The sequence below is a fragment of the Chiloscyllium plagiosum genome, unplaced genomic scaffold, assembly GCF_037043375.1.
Source record: "Chiloscyllium plagiosum isolate Xiang-an unplaced genomic scaffold, Cpla_swu_hap1 HiC_scaffold_4, whole genome shotgun sequence".
NCBI lineage: Eukaryota > Metazoa > Chordata > Chondrichthyes > Orectolobiformes > Hemiscylliidae > Chiloscyllium > Chiloscyllium plagiosum.
This window is the reverse complement of record NW_028270142.1, coordinates 8,840,562-8,862,755: the sequence shown is the minus strand read 5'-3', so window position 1 is coordinate 8,862,755 and position 22,194 is coordinate 8,840,562. Positions and strand designations below refer to the sequence as shown.

The window sequence follows — 22,194 nt, the reverse complement described above, 5'->3', positions numbered from 1 at the left end:
GGCGTGTAGGGAAGATCCAATTACAGGCGTGTAGGGTAGATCCAATTACAGGCGTGTAGGGTAGATCCAATTACAGGCGTGTAGGATAGATGCAATTACAAGCGTGTAGGGTAGATCCAATTACAGGCGTGTAGGGTAGATCCAATTACAGGCGTGTAGGATAGATCCAATTACTGGCGTGTAGGGTAGATCCAATTACAGGCGTGTAGGGTAGATCCAATTACAGGCGTGTAGGGTAAATCCAATTACAGGCGTGTAGGGTAGATCCAATTACAGGCGTGTAGGATAGATCCAATTACTGGCGTGTAGGGTAGATCCAATTACAGGCGTGTAGGGTAGATCCAATTACAGACGTGTAGAGTAGATCCAATTACAGGCGTGTTGGGTAGATCCAATTACAGGCGTGTAGGGTAAATCCAATTACAGGCGTGTAGGGTAGATCCAATTACAGGCGTGTAGGATAGATCCAATTACTGGCGTGTAGGGTAGATCCAATTACAGGCGTGAAGGGTAGATCCAATTACAGACGTGTAGAGTAGATCCAATTACAGGCGTGTAGGGTAGATCTAATTGCAGGCGTGTAGGGTAGATCCAATTACTGGCGTGTAGGATAGATCCAATTACAGGTGTGTAGGGTAGATCCAATTACAGGCATGTAGGGAATATCCAATTACAGGTGTGTAGGATAGATCCAATTACTGGCGTGTAGGGTAGATCCAATTACAGGCGTGTAGGATAGATCCAATTACAGGTGTGTAGGGTAGATCAAATTACAGGCATGTAGGGAAGATCCAATTACAGGTGTGTAGGATAGATCCAATTACTGGCGTGTAGGAAAGATCCAATTACAGGCATGTAGGGTAGATCCAATTACAGGCGTGTAGGGTAGATCCAATTACAGGCGTGTAGGATAGATCCAATTACTGGCGTGTAGGGTAGATCCAATTACAGGCGTGTAGGGTAGATCCAATTACAGGCGTCTAGGGTAGATCCAATTACTGGCGTGTAGGGCAGATCCAATTACAGGCGCGTAGGGTAGATCCAATTACTGGCGTGTAGGGTAGATCCAATTACAGGCGTGTAGGGTAGATCCAATTACAGGCGTGTAGGGTAGATCCAATTACTGGCGTGTAGGGTAGATCCAATTACAGGCGTGTAGGGTAGATCCAATTACAGGCGTGTAGGGTAGATCCAATTACAGGCGTGTAGGATAGATCCAATTACTAGCGTGTAGGGTAGATCCAATTACAGGCGTGTAGTGTAGATCCAATTACAGGCGTGTAGGGTAGATCCAATTACAGGCGTGTAGGATAGATCCAATTACAGGCATGTAGGGTAGATCCAATTACAGGCGTGTAGGGGAGATCCAATTACAGGCGTGTAGGGTAGATCCAATTACTGGCGTGTAGGGTAGATCCAATTACTGGCGTGTAGGATAGATCCAATTACAGGCGTGTAGGGTAGATCCAATTACAGGCGTGTAGGATAGATCCAACTACTGGCGTGTAGGGTAGATCCAATTACAGGCGTGTAGGGTAGATCCAATTACAGGCGTGTAGGGTAGATCCAATTACTGGCGTGTAGGGTAGATCCAATTACTGGTGTGTAGGGTAGATCCAATTACAGGCGTGTAGGATAGATCCAATTACTGGCGTGTAGGATAGATCCAATTACAGGTGTGTAGGATAGATCCAATTACTGGCGTGTAGGAAAGATCCAATTACAGGCATGTAGGGTAGATCCAATTACAGGCGTGTAGGGTAGATCCAATTACAGGCGTGTAGGATAGATCCAATTACTGGCGTGTAGGGTAGATCCAATTACAGGCGTGTAGGGTAGATCCAATTACAGGCGTGTAGGGTAGATCCAATTACAGGCGTGTAGGGTAGATCCAATTACAGGGGTGTAGGATAGATCCAATTACTAGCGTGTAGGGTAGATCCAATTACAGGCGTGTAGTGTAGATCCAATTACAGGCGTGTAGGGTAGATCCAATTACAGGTGTGTAGGATAGATCCAATTACAGGCGTGCAGGGTAGATCCAATTACAGGCGTGTAGGGTAGATCCAATTACTGGTGTGTAGGGTAGATCCAATTACAGGCGTGTAGGATAGATCCAATTACTGGCGTGTAGGATAGATCCAATTACAGGTGTGTAGGGTAGATCCAATTACAGGCATGTAGGGAAGATCCAATTACAGGTGTGTAGGGTAGATCCAATTACAGGCGTGTAGGAAAGATCCAATTACAGGCATGTAGGGTAGATCCAATTACTGGCGTGTAGGATAGATCCAATTACTGGCGTGTAGGAAAGATCCAATTACAGGCATGTAGGGTAGATCCAATTACTGGCGTGTAGGGTAGATCCAATTACAGGCGTGTAGGGTAGATCCAATTACTGGCGTGTAGGGTAGATCCAATTACAGGCGTCTAGGGTAGATCCAATTACTGGCGTGTAGGGCAGATCCAATTACAGGCGTGTAGGGTAGATCCAATTGCAGGCGTGTAGGATAGATCCAATTACAGGCGTGTAGGGTAGATCCAATTACTGGTGTGTAGGATAGATCCAATTACAGGCGTGTAGGGTAGATCCAATTACTGGCGCGTAGGGTAGATCCAATTTCAGGCGTGTAGGGTAGATCCAATTACAGGCGTGTAGGGTAGATCCAATTACTGGCGTGTAGGGTAGATCCAATTACAGGCGCGTAGGGTAGATCCAATTACAGGCGTGTAGTGTAGATCCAATTACTGGTGTGTAGGGTAGATCCAATTACAGGCGCGTAGGGTAGATCCAATTACAGGCGTGTAGGGTAGATCCAATTACTGGTGTGTAGGGTAGATCCAATTACTGGCGCGTAGGGTAGATCCAATTACAGGCGTGTAGGGTAGATCCAATTACAGGCGTGTAGGGTAGATCCAATTACTGGCGTGTAGGGTAGATCCAATTACAGGCGCGTAGGGTAGATCCAATTACAGGCTTGTAGGGTAGATCCAATTACAGGCGTGTAGGGTAGATCCAATTACAGGCGTGTAGTGTAGATCCAATTACTGGTGTGTAGGGTAGATCCAATTACAGGCGTGTAGGGTAGATCCAATTACAGGCGTGTAGGGTAGATCCAATTACTGGCGTGTAGGGTAGATCCAATTACTGGCGTGTAGTGTAGATCCAATTACAGGCGTGTAGGGTAGATCCAATTACAGGCGTGTAGGATAGATCCAATTACAGGCGTGTAGGGTAGATCCAATTACTGGCGTGTAGGGTAGATCCAATTACAGGCGTGTAGGGTAGATCCAATTACTGGCGTGTAGGGTAGATCCAATTACAGGCGTGTAGGGTAGATCCAATTACAGGCGTGTAGTGTAGATCCAATTACAGGCGTGTAGGGTAGATCCAATTACAGGCGTGTAGGATAGATCCAATTACAGGCGTGTAGGGTAGATCCAATTACAGGCGTGTAGGGTAGATCCAATTACAGGCGTGTAGGGTAGATCCAATTACTGGCGTGTAGGGTAGATCCAATTACTGGCGTGTAGGATAGATCCAATTACAGGCGTGTAGGGTAGATCCAATTACAGGCGTGTAGGGTAGATCCAATTACAGGCGTGTAGTGTAGATCCAATTACAGGCGTGTAGGGTAGATCCAATTACAGGCGTGTAGGGTAGATCCAATTACTGGCGTGTAGGATAGATCCAATTCCAGGCGTGTAGGGTAGATCCAATTACAGACGTGTAGGATAGATCCAATTACAGACGTGTAGGGTAGATCCAATTACAGACGTGTAGGATAGATCCAATTCCAGGCGTGTAGGGTAGATCCAATTACTGGCGTGTAGGGTAGATCCAATTACTGGTGTGTAGGGTAGATCCAATTACAGGCGTGTAGGGTAGATCCAATTACTGGCGTGTAGGGTAGATCCAATTACAGGCGTGTAGGGTAGATCCAATTACAGGCGTGTAGGGTAGATCCAATTACTGGCGTGTAGGGTAGATCCAATTACAGGCGTGTAGGGTAGATCCAATTACAGGCGTGTAGTGTAGATCCAATTACAGGCGTGTAGGGTAGATCCAATTACAGGCGTGTAGGATAGATCCAATTACAGGCGTGTAGGGTAGATCCAATTACAGGCGTGTAGGGTAGATCCAATTACAGGCGTGTAGGGTAGATCCAATTACTGGCGTGTAGGGTAGATCCAATTACTGGCGTGTAGGATAGATCCAATTACAGGCGTGTAGGGTAGATCCAATTACAGGCGTGTAGGATAGATCCAATTACTGGCGTGTAGGGTAGATCCAATTACAGGCGTGTAGGGTAGATCCAATTACAGGCGTGTAGGGTAGATCCAATTACAGGGGTGTAGGATAGATCCAATTACAGGCGTGTAGGGTAGATCCAATTACAGGCGTGTAGGGTAGATCCAATTTCAGGGGTGTAGGATAGATCCAATTACTAGCGTGTAGGGTAGATCCAATTACAGGCGTGTAGTGTAGATCCAATTACAGGCGTGTAGGGTAGATCCAATTACAGGCGTGTAGGATAGATCCAATTACAGGCGTGTAGGGTAGATCCAATTACAGGCGTGTAGGGTAGATCCAATTACTGGTGTGTAGGGTAGATCCAATTACAGGTGTGTAGGGTAGATCCAATTACAGGCGTGTAGGGTAGATCCAATTACTGGTGTGTAGGGAAGATCCAATCACAGGCGTGTAGGGTAGATCCAATCACAGGCGTGTAGGGTAGATCCAATTACAGGCGTGTAGAGTAGATCCAATTACTGGCGTGTAGGGTAGATCCAATTACAGGTGTGTAGGGTAGATCCAATTACAGGCGTGTAGGATAGATCCAATTACTGGTGTGTAGGGTAGATCCAATTACAGGCGTGTAGGGTAGATCCAATTACAGGCGTGTAGGGAAGATCCAATCACAGGCGTGTAGGGTAGATCCAATCACAGGCGTGTAGGGTAGATCCAATTACAGGCGTGTAGAGTAGATCCAATTACTGGCGTGTAGGGTAGATCCAATTACAGGTGTGTAGGATAGATCCAATTACTGGCGTGTAGGGTAGATCCAATTACAGGCGTGTAGGGTAGATCCAATTACAGGTGTGTAGGGTAGATCCAATTACAGGCGTGTAGAGTAGATCCAATTACTGGCGTGTAGGGTAGATCCAATTACTGGCGTGTAGGGTAGATCCAATTACAGGCATGTAGGGAAGATCCAATTACAGGCGTGTAGGGTAGATCCAATTACAGGCGTGTAGGGTAGATCCAATTACAGGCGTGTAGCGTAGATCCAATTACTGGCGTGTAGGGTAGATCCAATTACAGGCGTGTAGGATAGATCCAACTACTGGCGTGTAGGGTAGATCCAATTACAGGCGTGTAGGATAGATCAACTTACTGGTGTGTAGGGTAGATCCAATTACAGGCGTGTAGTGTAGATCCAATTACAGGCGTGTAGGGTAGATCCAATTACTGGCGTGTAGGGTAGATCCAATTACAGGCGTGTAGGAGAGATCCAATTACAGGCGTGTAGAGTAGATCCAATTACTGGCGTGTAGGATAGATCCAATTACAGGCGTGTAGGGTAGATCCAATTACAGGCGTGTAGGGTAGATCCAATTACAGGCGTGTAGGGAAGATCCAATTACAGGCGTGTAGGGTAGATCCAATTGCAGGCGTGTAGGGTAGATCCAATTACTGGCGTGTAGGGTAGATCCAATTACAGGCGTGTAGGGTAAATCCAATTACAGGCGTGTAGGGTAGATCCAATTACAGGCGTGTAGGATAGATCCAATTACAGGCGTGTAGGATAGATCCAATTACAGGCGTGTAGAGTAGATCCAATTACTAGCGTGTAGGATAGATCCAATTACAGGCGTGTAGGGTAGATCCAATTACAGGCGTGTAGGGTAGATCCAATTACAGGCGTGTAGGATAGATCCAATTACAGGCGTGTAGAGTAGATCCAATTACAGGCGTGTAGGGTAGATCCAATTACAGGCGTGTAGGGTAGATCCAATTACAGGCGTGTAGGATAGATCCAATTACAGGCGTGTAGGGTAGATCCAATTACAGGCGTGTAGGGTAGATCCAATTACAGGCGTGTAGGATAGATCCAATTACAGGCGTGTAGAGTAGATCCAATTACTGGCGTGTAGGAAAGATCCAATTACAGGCGTGTAGGGTAGATCCAATTACAGGTGTGTAGGATAGATCCAATTACTGGTGTGTAGGGTAGATCCAATTACATGCATGTAGGGAAGATCCAATCACAGGCGTGTAGGGTAGATCCAATTACAGGCGTGTAGCGTAGATCCAATTACTGGTGTGTAGGGTAGATCCAATTACAGGCGTGTAGGGTAGATCCAATTACTGGTGTGTAGGGTAGATCCAATTACAGGCGTGTGGGGTAGATCCAATTACTGGCGTGTAGGGTAGATCCAATTACAGGCGTGTAGGGTAGATCCAAACACAGGCGTGTAGGGTAGATCCAATTACAGGCGTGTAGGGTAGATCCAATTACAGGCGTGTGGGGTAGATCCAATTACAGGCGTGTAGGGTAGATCCAATTACAGGCGTGTGGGGTAGATCCAATTACTGGCGTGTAGGGTAGATCCAATTACAGGCGTGTAGGGTAGATCCAATTACAGGCGTGTGGGGTAGATCCAATTACTGGCGTGTAGGGTAGATCCAATTACAGGCGTGTAGGGTAGATCCAATTACAGGCGTGTAGGATAGATCCAATTACAGGCGTGTAGGGAAGATCCAATTACAGGCGTGTAGGGTAGATCCAATTGCAGGCGTGTAGGGTAGATCCAATTACTGGCGTGTAGGGTAAATCCAAATACAGGCGTGTAGGGTAGATCCAATTACAGGCGTGTAGGATAGATCCAATTACACGCGTGTAGGGTAGATCCAATTACAGGCGTGTAGGGTAAATCCAATTACAGGCGTGTAGGGTAGATCCAATTACAGGCGTGTAGGATAGATCCAATTACTGTCGTGTAGGGTAGATCCAATTACAGGCGTGTAGGGTAGATCCAATTACAGACGTGTAGAGTAGATCCAATTACAGGCGTGTAGGGTAGATCCAATTACTGGCGTGTAGGATAGATCCAATTACTGGCGTGTTGGGTAGATCCAATTACAGACGTGTAGAGTAGATTCAATTACAGGCGTGTAGGGTAGATCCAATTACAGACGGGTAGAGTAGATCCAATTACAGGCGTGTAGGGTAGATCCAATTACAGGCGTGTAGGGTAGATCCAATTACTGGCGTGTAGGATAGATCCAATTACTGGCGTGTAGGATAGATCCAATTACAGGCGTGTAGGGTAGATCCAATTACAGGCGTGTAGGGTAGATCCAATTACAGACGTGTAGAGTAGATCCAATTTCAGGCGTGTAGGGTAGATCCAATTACAGGCGTGTAGGGTAGATCCAATTGCAGGCGTGTAGTATAGATCCAATTACAGGCATGTAGGGTAGATCCAATTACAGGCATGTAGGGTAGATCCAATTACAGGCGTGTCGGATAGATCCAATTACTGGCGTGTAGGTTAGATCCAATTACTGGCGTGTAGGGTAGATCCAATTACTGGCGTGTAGGATAGATCCAATTACTGGCGTGTTGGGTAGATCCAATTACAGGCGTGTAGGATAGATCCAATTACAGGCGTGTAGTATAGATCCAATTACAGGCATGTAGGGTAGATCCAATTACAGGCATGTAGGGTAGATCCAATTACAGGCGTGCAGGGTAGATCCAATTACAGGCGTGCAGGGTAGATCCAATTACAGGCGTGTAGGATAGATCCAATTACAGGCGTGTAGGTTAGATCCAATTACTGGCGTGTAGGGTAGATCCAATTACAGGCGTGTAGGATAGATCCAATTACTGGCGTGTAGGTTAGATCCAATTACTGGCGTGTAGGGTAGATCCAATTACAGGCGTGTAGGATAGATCCAATTACAGGCGTGTAGTTTAGATCCAATTACAGGCGTGTAGGGTTGATCCAATTACAGGTGTGTAGGGTAGATCCAATTACAGGCGTGTAGGGTAGATCCAATTACAGGCGTGTAGGGTAGATCCAATTACAGGCGTGTAGGGTAGATCCAATTACAGGCGTGTAGGGCAGATCCAATTACTGGCGTGTAGGGTAGATCCAATTACTGGCGTGTAGGGAAGATCCAATTCCAGGCGTGTAGGGTAGATCCAATTACTGGCGTGTAGGGAAGATCCAATTACAGGTGTGTAGGGTAGATCCAATTCCAGGCGTGTAGGGTAGATCCAATTACTGGCGTGTAGGATAGATCCAATTACTGTCGTGTAGGGTAGATCCAATTACAGGCGTGTAGGGTAGATCCAATTACAGACGTGTAGAGTAGATCCAATTACAGGCGTGTAGGGTAGATCCAATTACTGGCGTGTAGGATAGATCCAATTACTGGCGTGTTGGGTAGATCCAATTACAGACGTGTAGAGTAGATTCAATTACAGGAGTGTAGGGTAGATCCAATTACAGACGGGTAGAGTAGATCCAATTACAGGCGTGTAGGGTAGATCCAATTACAGGCGTGTAGGGTAGATCCAATTACTGGCGTGTAGGATAGATCCAATTACTGGCGTGTAGGATAGATCCAATTACAGGCGTGTAGGGTAGATCCAATTACAGGCGTGTAGGGTAGATCCAATTACAGACGTGTAGAGTAGATCCAATTTCAGGCGTGTAGGGTAGATCCAATTACAGGCGTGTAGGGTAGATCCAATTGCAGGCGTGTAGTATAGATCCAATTACAGGCATGTAGGGTAGATCCAATTACAGGCATGTAGGGTAGATCCAATTACAGGCGTGTCGGATAGATCCAATTACTGGCGTGTAGGTTAGATCCAATTACTGGCGTGTAGGGTAGATCCAATTACTGGCGTGTAGGATAGATCCAATTACTGGCGTGTTGGGTAGATCCAATTACAGGCGTGTAGGATAGATCCAATTACAGGCGTGTAGTATAGATCCAATTACAGGCATGTAGGGTAGATCCAATTACAGGCATGTAGGGTAGATCCAATTACAGGCGTGCAGGGTAGATCCAATTACAGGCGTGCAGGGTAGATCCAATTACAGGCGTGTAGGATAGATCCAATTACAGGCGTGTAGGTTAGATCCAATTACTGGCGTGTAGGGTAGATCCAATTACAGGCGTGTAGGATAGATCCAATTACTGGCGTGTAGGTTAGATCCAATTACTGGCGTGTAGGGTAGATCCAATTACAGGCGTGTAGGATAGATCCAATTACAGGCGTGTAGTTTAGATCCAATTACAGGCGTGTAGGGTTGATCCAATTACAGGTGTGTAGGGTAGATCCAATTACAGGCGTGTAGGGTAGATCCAATTACAGGCGTGTAGGGTAGATCCAATTACAGGCGTGTAGGGTAGATCCAATTACAGGCGTGTAGGGCAGATCCAATTACTGGCGTGTAGGGTAGATCCAATTACTGGCGTGTAGGGAAGATCCAATTCCAGGCGTGTAGGGTAGATCCAATTACTGGCGTGTAGGGAAGTTCCAATTACAGGTGTGTAGGGTAGATCCAATTCCAGGCGTGTAGGGTAGATCCAATTACTGGCGTGTAGGGAAGATCCAATTACAGGCGCGTAGGGTAGATCCAATTACAGGCGTGTAGGGTAGATCCAATTACAGACGTGTAGGGTAGATCCAATTACAGGCGTGTAGGGTAGATCCAATTACAGGTGTGTAGGGTAGATCCAATTACAGACGTGTAGGGTAGATCCAATTACAGGCGTGTAGAGTAGATCCAATTACTGGCGTGTAGGGAAGATCCAATTACAGGCGCGTAGGGTAGATCCAATTACAGGCGTGTAGGGTAGATCCAATTACAGGCGTGTAGGATAGATCCAATTACAGGCGTGTAGGGTAGATCCAATTACAGGCGTGTAGGGAAGATCCAATTACAGGCGCGTAGGGTAGATCCAATTACAGGCGTGTAGGGAAGATCCAATTACAGGCGCGTAGGGTTGATCCAATTACAGGCGTGTAGGGTAGATCCAATTACAGGCGTGTAGGATAGATCCAATTACTGGTGTGTAGGGTAGATCCAATTACAGACGTGTATGGTAGATCCAATTACAGGCGTGTAGGGTAGATCCAATTACAGGCGTGTAGGATAGATCCAATTACTGGTGTGTAGGGTAGATCCAATTACAGGCGCGTAGGGTAGATCCAATTACTGGCGTGTAGGGAAGATCCAATTACAGGCGCGTAGGGTAGATCCAATTACAGGCGTGTAGGGTAGATCCAATTACAGGCGTGTAGGATAGATCCAATTACAGGCGTGTAGGATAGATCCAATTACAGGCGCGTAGGGTAGATCCAATTACAGGCGTGTAGGGTAGATCCAATTACTGGCGCGTAGGGTAGATCCAATTACAGGCGTGTAGGGTAGATCCAATTACAGGCGTGTAGGATAGATCCAATTACAGGCGTGTAGGATAGATCCAATTACAGGCGTGTAGGATAGATCCAATTACAGGCGCGTAGGGTAGATCCAATTACAGGCGTGTAGGGTAGATCCAATTACAGGCGTGTAGGGTAGATCCAATTACTGGCGTGTAGGGTAGATCCAATTACTGGCGTGTAGGGTAAATCCAAATACAGGCGTGTAGGGTAGATCCAATTACAGGCGTGTAGGATAGATCCAATTACACGCGTGTAGGGTAGATCCAATTACAGGCGTGTAGGGTAAATCCAATTACAGGCGTGTAGGGTAGATCCAATTACAGGCGTGTAGGATAGATCCAATTACTGTCGTGTAGGGTAGATCCAATTACAGGCGTGTAGGGTAGATCCAATTACAGACGTGTAGAGTAGATCCAATTACAGGCGTGTAGGGTAGATCCAATTACTGGCGTGTAGGATAGATCCAATTACTGGCGTGTTGGGTAGATCCAATTACAGACGTGTAGAGTAGATTCAATTACAGGCGTGTAGGGTAGATCCAATTACAGACGGGTAGAGTAGATCCAATTACAGGCGTGTAGGGTAGATCCAATTACAGGCGTGTAGGGTAGATCCAATTACTGGCGTGTAGGATAGATCCAATTACTGGCGTGTAGGATAGATCCAATTACAGGCGTGTAGGGTAGATCCAATTACAGGCTTGTAGGGTAGATCCAATTACAGACGTGTAGAGTAGATCCAATTTCAGGCGTGTAGGGTAGATCCAATTACAGGCGTGTAGGGTAGATCCAATTACAGGCGTGTAGTATAGATCCAATTACAGGCATGTAGGGTAGATCCAATTACAGGCATGTAGGGTAGATCCAATTACAGGCGTGTCGGATAGATCCAATTACTGGCGTGTAGGTTAGATCCAATTACTGGCGTGTAGGGTAGATCCAATTACTGGCGTGTAGGATAGATCCAATTACTGGCGTGTTGGGTAGATCCAATTACAGGCGTGTAGGATAGATCCAATTACAGGCGTGTAGTATAGATCCAATTACAGGCATGTAGGGTAGATCCAATTACAGGCATGTAGGGTAGATCCAATTACAGGCGTGCAGGGTAGATCCAATTACAGGCGTGCAGGGTAGATCCAATTACAGGCGTGTAGGATAGATCCAATTACAGGCGTGTAGGTTAGATCCAATTACTGGCGTGTAGGGTAGATCCAATTACAGGCGTGTAGGATAGATCCAATTACTGGCGTGTAGGTTAGATCCAATTACTGGCGTGTAGGGTAGATCCAATTACAGGCGTGTAGGATAGATCCAATTACAGGCGTGTAGTTTAGATCCAATTACAGGCGTGTAGGGTTGATCCAATTACAGGTGTGTAGGGTAGATCCAATTACAGGCGTGTAGGGTAGATCCAATTACAGGCGTGTAGGGTAGATCCAATTACAGGCGTGTAGGGTAGATCCAATTACAGGCGTGTAGGGCAGATCCAATTACTGGCGTGTAGGGTAGATCCAATTACTGGCGTGTAGGGAAGATCCAATTCCAGGCGTGTAGGGTAGATCCAATTACTGGCGTGTAGGGAAGATCCAATTACAGGTGTGTAGGGTAGATCCAATTCCAGGCGTGTAGGGTAGATCCAATTACTGGCGTGTAGGGAAGATCCAATTACAGGCGCGTAGGGTAGATCCAATTACAGGCGTGTAGGGTAGATCCAATTACAGACGTGTAGGGTAGATCCAATTACAGGCGTGTAGGGTAGATCCAATTACAGGTGTGTAGGGTAGATCCAATTACAGACGTGTAGGGTAGATCCAATTACAGGCGTGTAGGGTAGATCCAATTACTGGCGTGTAGGGAAGATCCAATTACAGGCGCGTAGGGTAGATCCAATTACAGGCGTGTATGGTAGATCCAATTACAGGCGTGTAGGATAGATCCAATTACAGGCGTGTAGGGTAGATCCAATTACAGGCGTGTAGGGAAGATCCAATTACAGGCGCGTAGGGTAGATCCAATTACAGGCGTGTAGGGAAGATCCAATTACAGGCGCGTAGGGTAGATCCAATTACAGGCGTGTAGGGTAGATCCAATTACAGGCGTGTAGGATAGATCCAATTACTGGTGTGTAGGGTAGATCCAATTACAGACGTGTATGGTAGATCCAATTACAGGCGTGTAGGGTAGATCCAATTACGGGCGTGTAGGATAGATCCAATTACTGGTGTGTAAGGTAGATCCAATTACAGGCGCGTAGGGTAGATCCAATTACTGGCGTGTAGGGAAGATCCAATTACAGGCGCGTAGGGTAGATCCAATTACAGGCGTGTAGGGTAGATCCAATTACAGGCGTGTAGGATAGATCCAATTACAGGCGCGTAGGATAGATCCAATTACAGGCGCGTAGGGTAGATCCAATTACAGGCGTGTAGGGTAGATCCAATTACTGGCGCGTAGGGTAGATCCAATTACAGGCGTGTAGGGTAGATCCAATTACAGGCGTGTAGGATAGATCCAATTACAGGCGTGTAGGATAGATCCAATTACAGGCGCGTAGGGTAGATCCAATTACAGGCGTGTAGGGTAGATCCAATTACAGGCGTGTAGGGTAGATCCAATTACAGGCGTGTAGGATAGATCCAATTACAGGCGTGTAGGATAGATCCAATTACAGGCGTGTAGGATAGATCCAATTACAGGCGCGTAGGGTAGATCCAATTACAGGCGTGTAGGGTAGATCCAATTACTGGCGCGTAGGGTAGATCCAATTACAGGCGTGTAGGGTAGATCCAATTACAGGCGTGTAGGGTAGATCCAATTCCAGGCGAGTAGGGTAGATCCAATTACTGGCGCGTAGGGTAGATCCAATTACAGGCGTGTAGGGTAGATCCAATTACAGGCGTGTAGGATAGATCCAATTACAGGCGCGTAGGGTAGATCCAATTACAGGCGTGTAGGGTAGATCCAATTACAGGCGTGTAGGATAGATCCAATTACAGGCGTGTAGGATAGATCCAATTACAGGCGCGTAGGGTAGATCCAATTACAGGCGTGTAGGGTAGATCCAATTCCAGGCGAGTAGGGTAGATCCAATTACTGGCGTGTAGGGAAGATCCAATTACAGGCGCGTAGGGTAGATCCAATTACAGGCGTGTAGGGTAGATCCAATTACAGGCGTGTAGGGCAGATCCAATTACAGGCGTGTAGGATAGATCCAATTACAGGCGTGTAGGGTAGATCCAATTACTGGCGTGTAGGGAAGATCCAATTACAGGCGCGTAGGGTAGATCCAATTACTGGCGTGTAGGGTAGATCCAATTACAGGCGTGTAGGGTAGATCCAATTACTGGCGTGTAGGGTAGATCCAATTACAGGCGTGTAGGGTAAATCCAATTACAGGCGTGTAGGGTAGATCCAATTACAGGCGTGTAGGATAGATCCAATTACTGGCGTGTAGGGAAGATCCAATTACAGGCGCGTAGGGTAGATCCAATTACTGGCGTGTAGGGTAGATCCAATTACAGGCGTGTAGGGTAGATCCAATTACTGGCGTGTAGGGTAGATCCAATTACAGGCGTGTAGGGTAGATCCAATTACAGGCGTGTAGGGTAGATCCAATTACAGGCGTGTAGGATAGATCCAATTACTAGCGTGTAGGGTAGATCCAATTACAGGCGTGTAGGATAGATCCAATTACTGGCGTGTAGGGTAGATCCAATTACAGACGTGTAGGGTAGATCCAATTACAGGCGTGTAGGGTAGATCCAATTACTGGCGTGTAGGGAAGATCCAATTACAGGCGCGTAGGGTAGATCCAATTACAGGCGTGTATGGTAGATCCAATTACAGGCGTGTAGGATAGATCCAATTACAGGCGTGTAGGGTAGATCCAATTACAGGCGTGTAGGGAAGATCCAATTACAGGCGCGTAGGGTAGATCCAATTACAGGCGTGTAGGGAAGATCCAATTACAGGCGCGTAGGGTAGATCCAATTACAGGCGTGTAGGGTAGATCCAATTACAGGCGTGTAGGATAGATCCAATTACTGGTGTGTAGGGTAGATCCAATTACAGACGTGTATGGTAGATCCAATTACAGGCGTGTAGGGTAGATCCAATTACGGGCGTGTAGGATAGATCCAATTACTGGTGTGTAAGGTAGATCCAATTACAGGCGCGTAGGGTAGATCCAATTACTGGCGTGTAGGGAAGATCCAATTACAGGCGCGTAGGGTAGATCCAATTACAGGCGTGTAGGGTAGATCCAATTACAGGCGTGTAGGATAGATCCAATTACAGGCGCGTAGGATAGATCCAATTACAGGCGCGTAGGGTAGATCCAATTACAGGCGTGTAGGGTAGATCCAATTACTGGCGCGTAGGGTAGATCCAATTACAGGCGTGTAGGGTAGATCCAATTACAGGCGTGTAGGATAGATCCAATTACAGGCGTGTAGGATAGATCCAATTACAGGCGTGTAGGATAGATCCAATTACAGGCGCGTAGGGTAGATCCAATTACAGGCGTGTAGGGTAGATCCAATTACAGGCGTGTAGGGTAGATCCAATTACAGGCGTGTAGGATAGATCCAATTACAGGCGTGTAGGATAGATCCAATTACAGGCGTGTAGGATAGATCCAATTACAGGCGCGTAGGGTAGATCCAATTACAGGCGTGTAGGGTAGATCCAATTACTGGCGCGTAGGGTAGATCCAATTACAGGCGTGTAGGGTAGATCCAATTACAGGCGTGTAGGGTAGATCCAATTCCAGGCGAGTAGGGTAGATCCAATTACTGGCGCGTAGGGTAGATCCAATTACAGGCGTGTAGGGTAGATCCAATTACAGGCGTGTAGGATAGATCCAATTACAGGCGCGTAGGGTAGATCCAATTACAGGCGTGTAGGGTAGATCCAATTACAGGCGTGTAGGATAGATCCAATTACAGGCGTGTAGGATAGATCCAATTACAGGCGCGTAGGGTAGATCCAATTACAGGCGTGTAGGGTAGATCCAATTCCAGGCGAGTAGGGTAGATCCAATTACTGGCGTGTAGGGAAGATCCAATTACAGGCGCGTAGGGTAGATCCAATTACAGGCGTGTAGGGTAGATCCAATTACAGGCGTGTAGGGCAGATCCAATTACAGGCGTGTAGGATAGATCCAATTACAGGCGTGTAGGGTAGATCCAATTACTGGCGTGTAGGGAAGATCCAATTACAGGCGCGTAGGGTAGATCCAATTACTGGCGTGTAGGGTAGATCCAATTACAGGCGTGTAGGGTAGATCCAATGACTGGCGTGTAGGGTAGATCCAATTACAGGCGTGTAGGGTAAATCCAATTACAGGCGTGTAGGGTAGATCCAATTACAGGCGTGTAGGATAGATCCAATTACTGGCGTGTAGGGAAGATCCAATTACAGGCGCGTAGGGTAGATCCAATTACTGGCGTGTAGGGTAGATCCAATTACAGGCGTGTAGGGTAGATCCAATTACTGGCGTGTAGGGTAGATCCAATTACAGGCGTGTAGGGTAGATCCAATTACAGGCGTGTAGGGTAGATCCAATTACAGGCGTGTAGGATAGATCCAATTACTAGCGTGTAGGGTAGATCCAATTACAGGCGTGTAGGATAGATCCAATTACTGGCGTGTAGGGTAGATCCAATTACAGGCGTGTAGTGTAGATCCAATTACAGACGTGTAGAGTAGATCCAATTACAGGCGTGTAGTGTAGATCCAATTACAGACGTGTAGGGTAGATCCAATTACAGGCGTGTAGGGTAGATCCAATTACAGGCGTGTAGGGTAGATCCAATTACAGGCGCGTAGGGTAGATCCAATTACAGGCGTGTAGGGTAGATCCAATTACAGGCGTGTAGTGTAGATCCAATTACAGACGTGTAGGGTAGATCCAATTACAGGCGTGTAGGGTAGATCCAATTACAGGCGTGTAGGGTAGATCCAATTACAGACGTGTAGAGTAGATCCAATTACAGGCGTGTAGTGTAGATCCAATTACAGATGTGTAGGGTAGATCCAATTACAGGCGTGTAGGGTAGATCCAATTACAGGCGTGTAGGGTAGATCCAATTACAGGCGTGTAGGAAAGATCCAATTACAGACGTGTAGGGTAGATCCAATTACTGACGTGTAGGGAAGATCCAATCACAGGCGAGTAGGGTAGATCCAATTACAGGCGTGTAGGGTAGATCCAATTACAGGCGTGTAGGGAAGATCCAATTACAGGCGTGTAGGAAAGATCCAATTACAGGCGTGTAGGGTAGATCCAATTACAGGCATGTAGGGTAGATCCAATTACAGGCGTGTAGGGTAGATCCAATTACAGGCGTGTAGGGTAGATCCAATTACAGGCGTGTAGGATAGATCCAATTACAGGCGTGTAGGGTAGATCCAATTACAGGCGTGTAGGGAAGATCCAATCACAGGCATGTAGGGTAGATCCAATTACAGGCGTGTAGGGTAGATCCAATTACAGGCGTGTAGGGTAGATCCAATTACAGGCGTGTAGGAAAGATCCAATTACAGGCGTTTAGGGTAGATCCAATTACAGGCGTGTAGGGTAGATCCAATTACAGGCGTGTAGGAAAGATCCAATTACAGGCGTGTAGGGTAGATCCAATTACAGGCGTGTAGGGTAGATCCAATTACAGGCGTGTAGGATAGATCCAATTCCAGGTGTGTTGGGTAGATCCAATTACAGGCGTGTAGGGTAGATCCAATTACAGGCGTGTAGGGTAGATCCAATTACTGGCGTTTAGGGTAGATCCAATTACAGGCGTGTAGGGTAGATCCAATTACAGGCGTTTAGGGTAGATCCAATTACAGGCGTGTAGGGTAGATCCAATTACAGGCGTGTAGGGTAGATCCAATTACAGGCGTGTAGGGTAGATCCAATTACAGGCGTTTAGGGTAGATCCAATTACAGGCGTGTAGGGTAGATCCAATTACTAAGGTGGTAACAGTGCCTCTCACCTAGTGTTGATATTGTTAACGTGTCTTAAACTAATGTAAACTGTTATCTTACTATGATGCAATAAACTAAGTTTTGTTACTCAAGGGGTCGTACTTCTATTGTCAGCTGATTGTTCACTATTTAATAGTAGTAAGCTCCACAGATGAGCATTACAGAAATGTTAGGGACAGCAAATCCACTCAAAGAACCGTGGGCAGCACGGTGGCACAGTGGTTAGCACTGTTGCCGCACAGCGCCAGAGACCCGGGTTCAATTCCCGCCTCAGGTGACTGACTGTGTGGAGTTCTCCCCATGTCTGCGTGGGTTTCCTTCGGGTGCTCCAGTTTCCTCCCACAATCCAAAGATGTGCAGGTCAGGTGAATTGACCATGCTCAATTGCCCGTAGTGTTAGGTAAGGGGTAAATGTAGGGAGTATGCGCTTCGGCGGGTCGGTGTGGACTTGTTGGGCCGAAGGGCCTGTTTCCATACTGTAATGTAATCTAATCTAATCTAATCTAAACCATGGCACAGCTTCAGGCATCTCTTACAAAAACACCTCCAAGAATTAAAATTTGAAGAAGGGTTGCTGAACTCAAAACATTAACTCGCTTTCTCTCTCCACTGTTGCTGCCAGACCTGCTGAGTTTCTCCAGCAATTTCCATTTTTGTTTCAGATATCCAGCATCTGCAGCGTTTTATTTTATTGTGGATATTAGCTAACATCAAAGAGTAAGTAAGGATAGTAGTTTCCGATCGCTAAAGGACATGAGTGAACAAGATTGGTTTGTGATGGCTGTTGATGAGAGTTTTTATCGTCCCCATGCATGAGATTGATTTTCAATTCTAAAGTTTTATTAATAGCATTTAATTTCCATGAGCTGCTGCAGTGGGATTTTAACCCATGTCCCCTTATGCCACAAGAGCTGGTATAGACCAGACCAAACCCCCTCAAAATATATCAAGAAGATAGTCTAAAGCCTGACTTTTTCTTTATTTTAAAGATAAGTGTAAGGCATTGCAAGTTGATTGGTCAAACTGTCGACTTTAAGCAAAACACATTTTATTTTTACAGACAAAATAAAAATAAATTAATTGGCTTAACAGTAATTCTATCAAAACGTTTAAGAATAAACCATTAATTAACTGTTCCAATATAGTAACATCCCATAACACACCCTTGGCAAAGGGAAATTCAGTAAAATAGATTGTCTCACATGCCACTCTAGCAGCAGGAAAATAACTCCAGCTTTTAGTTGTAACAGAAAGAAGAATAAGAGCTTCCATATCCAGCAACTGCTGAAAGCTAAACCTAAAAATCCTGGTTCTGTGGGAGCTTGACCCCACCCATTCAGGCTGCTTCTATTGTTCCAACTTTGGGAAAAAAAACCAAGACCTCACAATCTGCTTACTTTAGTGGTTTTGCAGCAGACAACTCAGCACTTCTATCTCAACCTTTCTTCATAAAACGAATCAAAACCAAATACGCCTTTTGACACCATAGTATTGTCTCAGAGCACCATGTCACTCCATTCTGCTGCTGCCTTAGCTGGGTTGATGTAATCTTAAGGTAGACCCACAAGTCAGATTGCATTGAAGAAGTATGAGACGTAAAGTTACATGAAGATAGGACAAAGGGAATGAACAAGGTTGACTGGTGTATTTCTTCTTTGTTGTTGATAAAATTGCAAAATAAAATGTTCATGTAAGTGCCTGAGAATAGCTCCACATAGCCAATGGGACACTTCTATTAACTAGGCAGTAATGGGCAGCAAAAATTGTAAATTGTGGCAGTATCTTATCATAGGGGTCGGTTAGCTGAGGGGCTGGCTTGTGACACAGAGTGATACCAATAGCACGGGTTCAATTCCTACACCAGCTGAAGTTCCCATAAAGGACTCAACTTCTTCCCTCAGGTTAAACCACCACCAGTCATCTCTCTCATTAATAAGAGTGCAGTTCAGTAGATTATGACAACTTCATCATGGGAATACAACTCGGAGCGAAGATACTTACGAAAGAAGATGAAATGTACGAAAAGTGCTCATAATAATCCCTGCATTACCAATTCCTTGAAATTATACTCTTTTCAAAATGTAAATTTTGACCAGACAGTAAAGGACAGAATACTAACCATCAATTTCAAACAAGGATGGACTTGATTCACTTAAACTCACCTGGCTAAAGAGATGTTCGAGGCAGCCATGTAGTTTATCCTGTTTATCATGAGAAATATGAACATTGCAAGGTAGTTCATCACCTATCAGATACAAAAGGAAATAAAGATACTGGTTGTTGATTCACCATTTCAAAATATTCATTTTAAATTGAATAATTTTTATCTTGTTACTGATCCTGATCATATTTTGTTAACCTTCTGAGCTTTAACTCAATAGATATCAATGACTGATGTAATTCTGAAGGGCCGATTTCAAACTTCACTTTGCTGAACAGCAATTAGTATGAGAAATGTTCTTTGTCTGCCAATAATTAAGTTCCTTCAGGTCTAATACACATGAATAATTTTATTACTGAGGTTGCATAAGGAGGGAGGTTTCCAATTCTAATAGGAGTAGGTGTGGGAAAGGAATGGGTATGTCGATGACTGAACGTATTTCAGGATATAGATGTTTTATTTTAATTTGTTTTGTTCGTTTATGGGATGTGGATGTCACTGGCTGGGCCAGCATTTATTGGCCATCTCTAATTGCTCTGGAAAAGCTGGAGACGCTGCCTCCTGGAGCCACTGCAATCCATGTGGTGTGGGAACACCCACAGAGTTGCATGAGATGGAGTTCCAGGATTTTGATGCAGCCACAGTAACAGAGGGTGACATCAATCTAAGTCAGGATGGAGTGTGGCTTGGAGGGGAATGTGCAGGTGGTGTTCCAAAGCATCCACTATCCTTGACCTTCCAACTGGGAGAAGACATTGGTTGGGAGTGTGTTAAGGCGCTTTAGGGAGATATTACGGTGCAACTTGTAAATGGTACACAGTGCTGCCACTCAGCATAGTTGGTCAAAGGATTAAACACTGATGGTGTTAGATGGGATGCCAATCAATCCGACTGCTTTATCCTAGACAAAGTCAATCTTCTTGAGTGCTCAAACTGGACTTATCCAGGCAATTGTACAGTCTTCTATCACACTCTTGATTTTTGCCCCTACACAATGGACAATCTTCGAAGAGTTAGGAAATTAGAGGCAGCAGAATTCACAGCTTCAGACCTATTCTAGTGACCACGGCACTTATATAGCTGCTACAGCTCAGTACCGGGTCAGTGGTAACCCTGGGATGATGACAGCTAGACCATAAGATATAGGAGCAGAATTAGGCCATTTGGCCCATCGAGTCTGCTCCACCGTTCGATCACGGTGATACATTCCCAACTCCATTCTCCTGCCTTTTCCTATAGCTCTTTCTTGATCTCCTTACTAATCAAGAACCTACCCATCTCTGTCTTCAATACATTCAATGACTTCGCCTCCACAGCCCCTCCGCAACAATGTGTCCCACAGATACACCACCCTCAGGTTGAAGATATTCCTCCTCATCTCAGTTCAAAAGGGCTGTCCCTTCACTCAGAATGTGCCCTTAGGTCCTAGTCTCTCCTACAATTATAAACATTTTCTCCATACCCACTCTATCCAGAAACCCGCACTCAAGTACAGAGGCAGAGTCCTCAACCACTGTTCATATGACAACCCCTTCATCCCCAGGATTATTCCTGTGATCCTCAGGATCCCCTCCTATACCAGCACATCCTTCCTTAGATACAAGGCCAAAAACTAGTCTCAATTTTACAACAATGTCATGAAACAATATATGCACAACTCAATACAGCTACCACATCACAATATATTTGTTTGAATATTTTCTACTTTTGCCAGCTAAAAACGTAAAGGTATTTAATTTTAGTTTTATCTCAATATGAGCTTACTGAAGTAAAGTTGAATGGATGACGGGAGGGTTGCAGTCTCATTGCTGCAGTCCCTACAGAGTCATATTCTTGCTTTTATCAATTGATACATTAAGTGTGAATTAAATGAAAATCTTTCTTAGTCATTTAGCATTTTTAAAATTTTGATTCTGATTCCTAAGTTTCATGTTTGGATTGCCATGGCTGTATTTGTTTTATTCAAAATTGTCTTTACACATTTTTATCTTTATTATCTGCAGCCCACCATAAAGGGACTTGAAAATATGGAAGCAAAAGGTGCACAATTTAAGGTACACAAGGCAAAGTAAATATTTAGAACATTTAAAGAAATTTTAAAAAGGCAATGACAAATGTAGGACAAAACTCAAATTAAAATTCACTACCCATGGTCTGCAACGGGGAGAATGCGGGTAAGTGGAGTTGAAATGCCCATCAGCCATGATTGAATGGCGGAGTGGACTCGATGGGCCGAATGGCCTTACTTCCGCTCCTATGTCTTATGGTCTTATGCAACACATGTATGCATGCACACACACACGCACACACACACACACACACAAAAACACTCTCACACACATTCTCTCTCTATCACACACACACACACGCACGCACACAGAGTTATATGGAGCTTACCAGAGTCCATCTCATCACTGTGCACATAGGAGTCACAGTGGCTGCTGCAGATACTTGTAAAGGAAGCAATGGAGTTCCTATTACTGTTACAGTCACTAGGGAGAAACACAAACTTGTTAAGCTTCTTGCTTTCACAAAATCATGAAGAGTCATACAATCATACAACACTGA

General features: G+C 45.4%; 1 protein-coding gene across 2 annotated transcripts in view; it reads right to left on the bottom strand.

Annotated features, from left to right (window-relative positions):
• Nucleotides 1-22,194, bottom strand: part of prex2 (phosphatidylinositol-3,4,5-trisphosphate-dependent Rac exchange factor 2) — a 420,366-nt gene that overhangs the window by 194,528 nt on the left and 203,644 nt on the right. For both annotated transcript variants that reach the window (XM_043689238.2, XM_043689237.2), the window contains exons 27-28: nt 22,024-22,118; nt 19,628-19,710 (exon numbers count right to left, since the gene is read on the bottom strand). In XM_043689238.2, the coding sequence (XP_043545173.2) occupies nt 19,628-19,710; nt 22,024-22,118 (178 nt within the window). The remainder of the gene's footprint in view (nt 1-19,627; nt 19,711-22,023; nt 22,119-22,194) is intronic.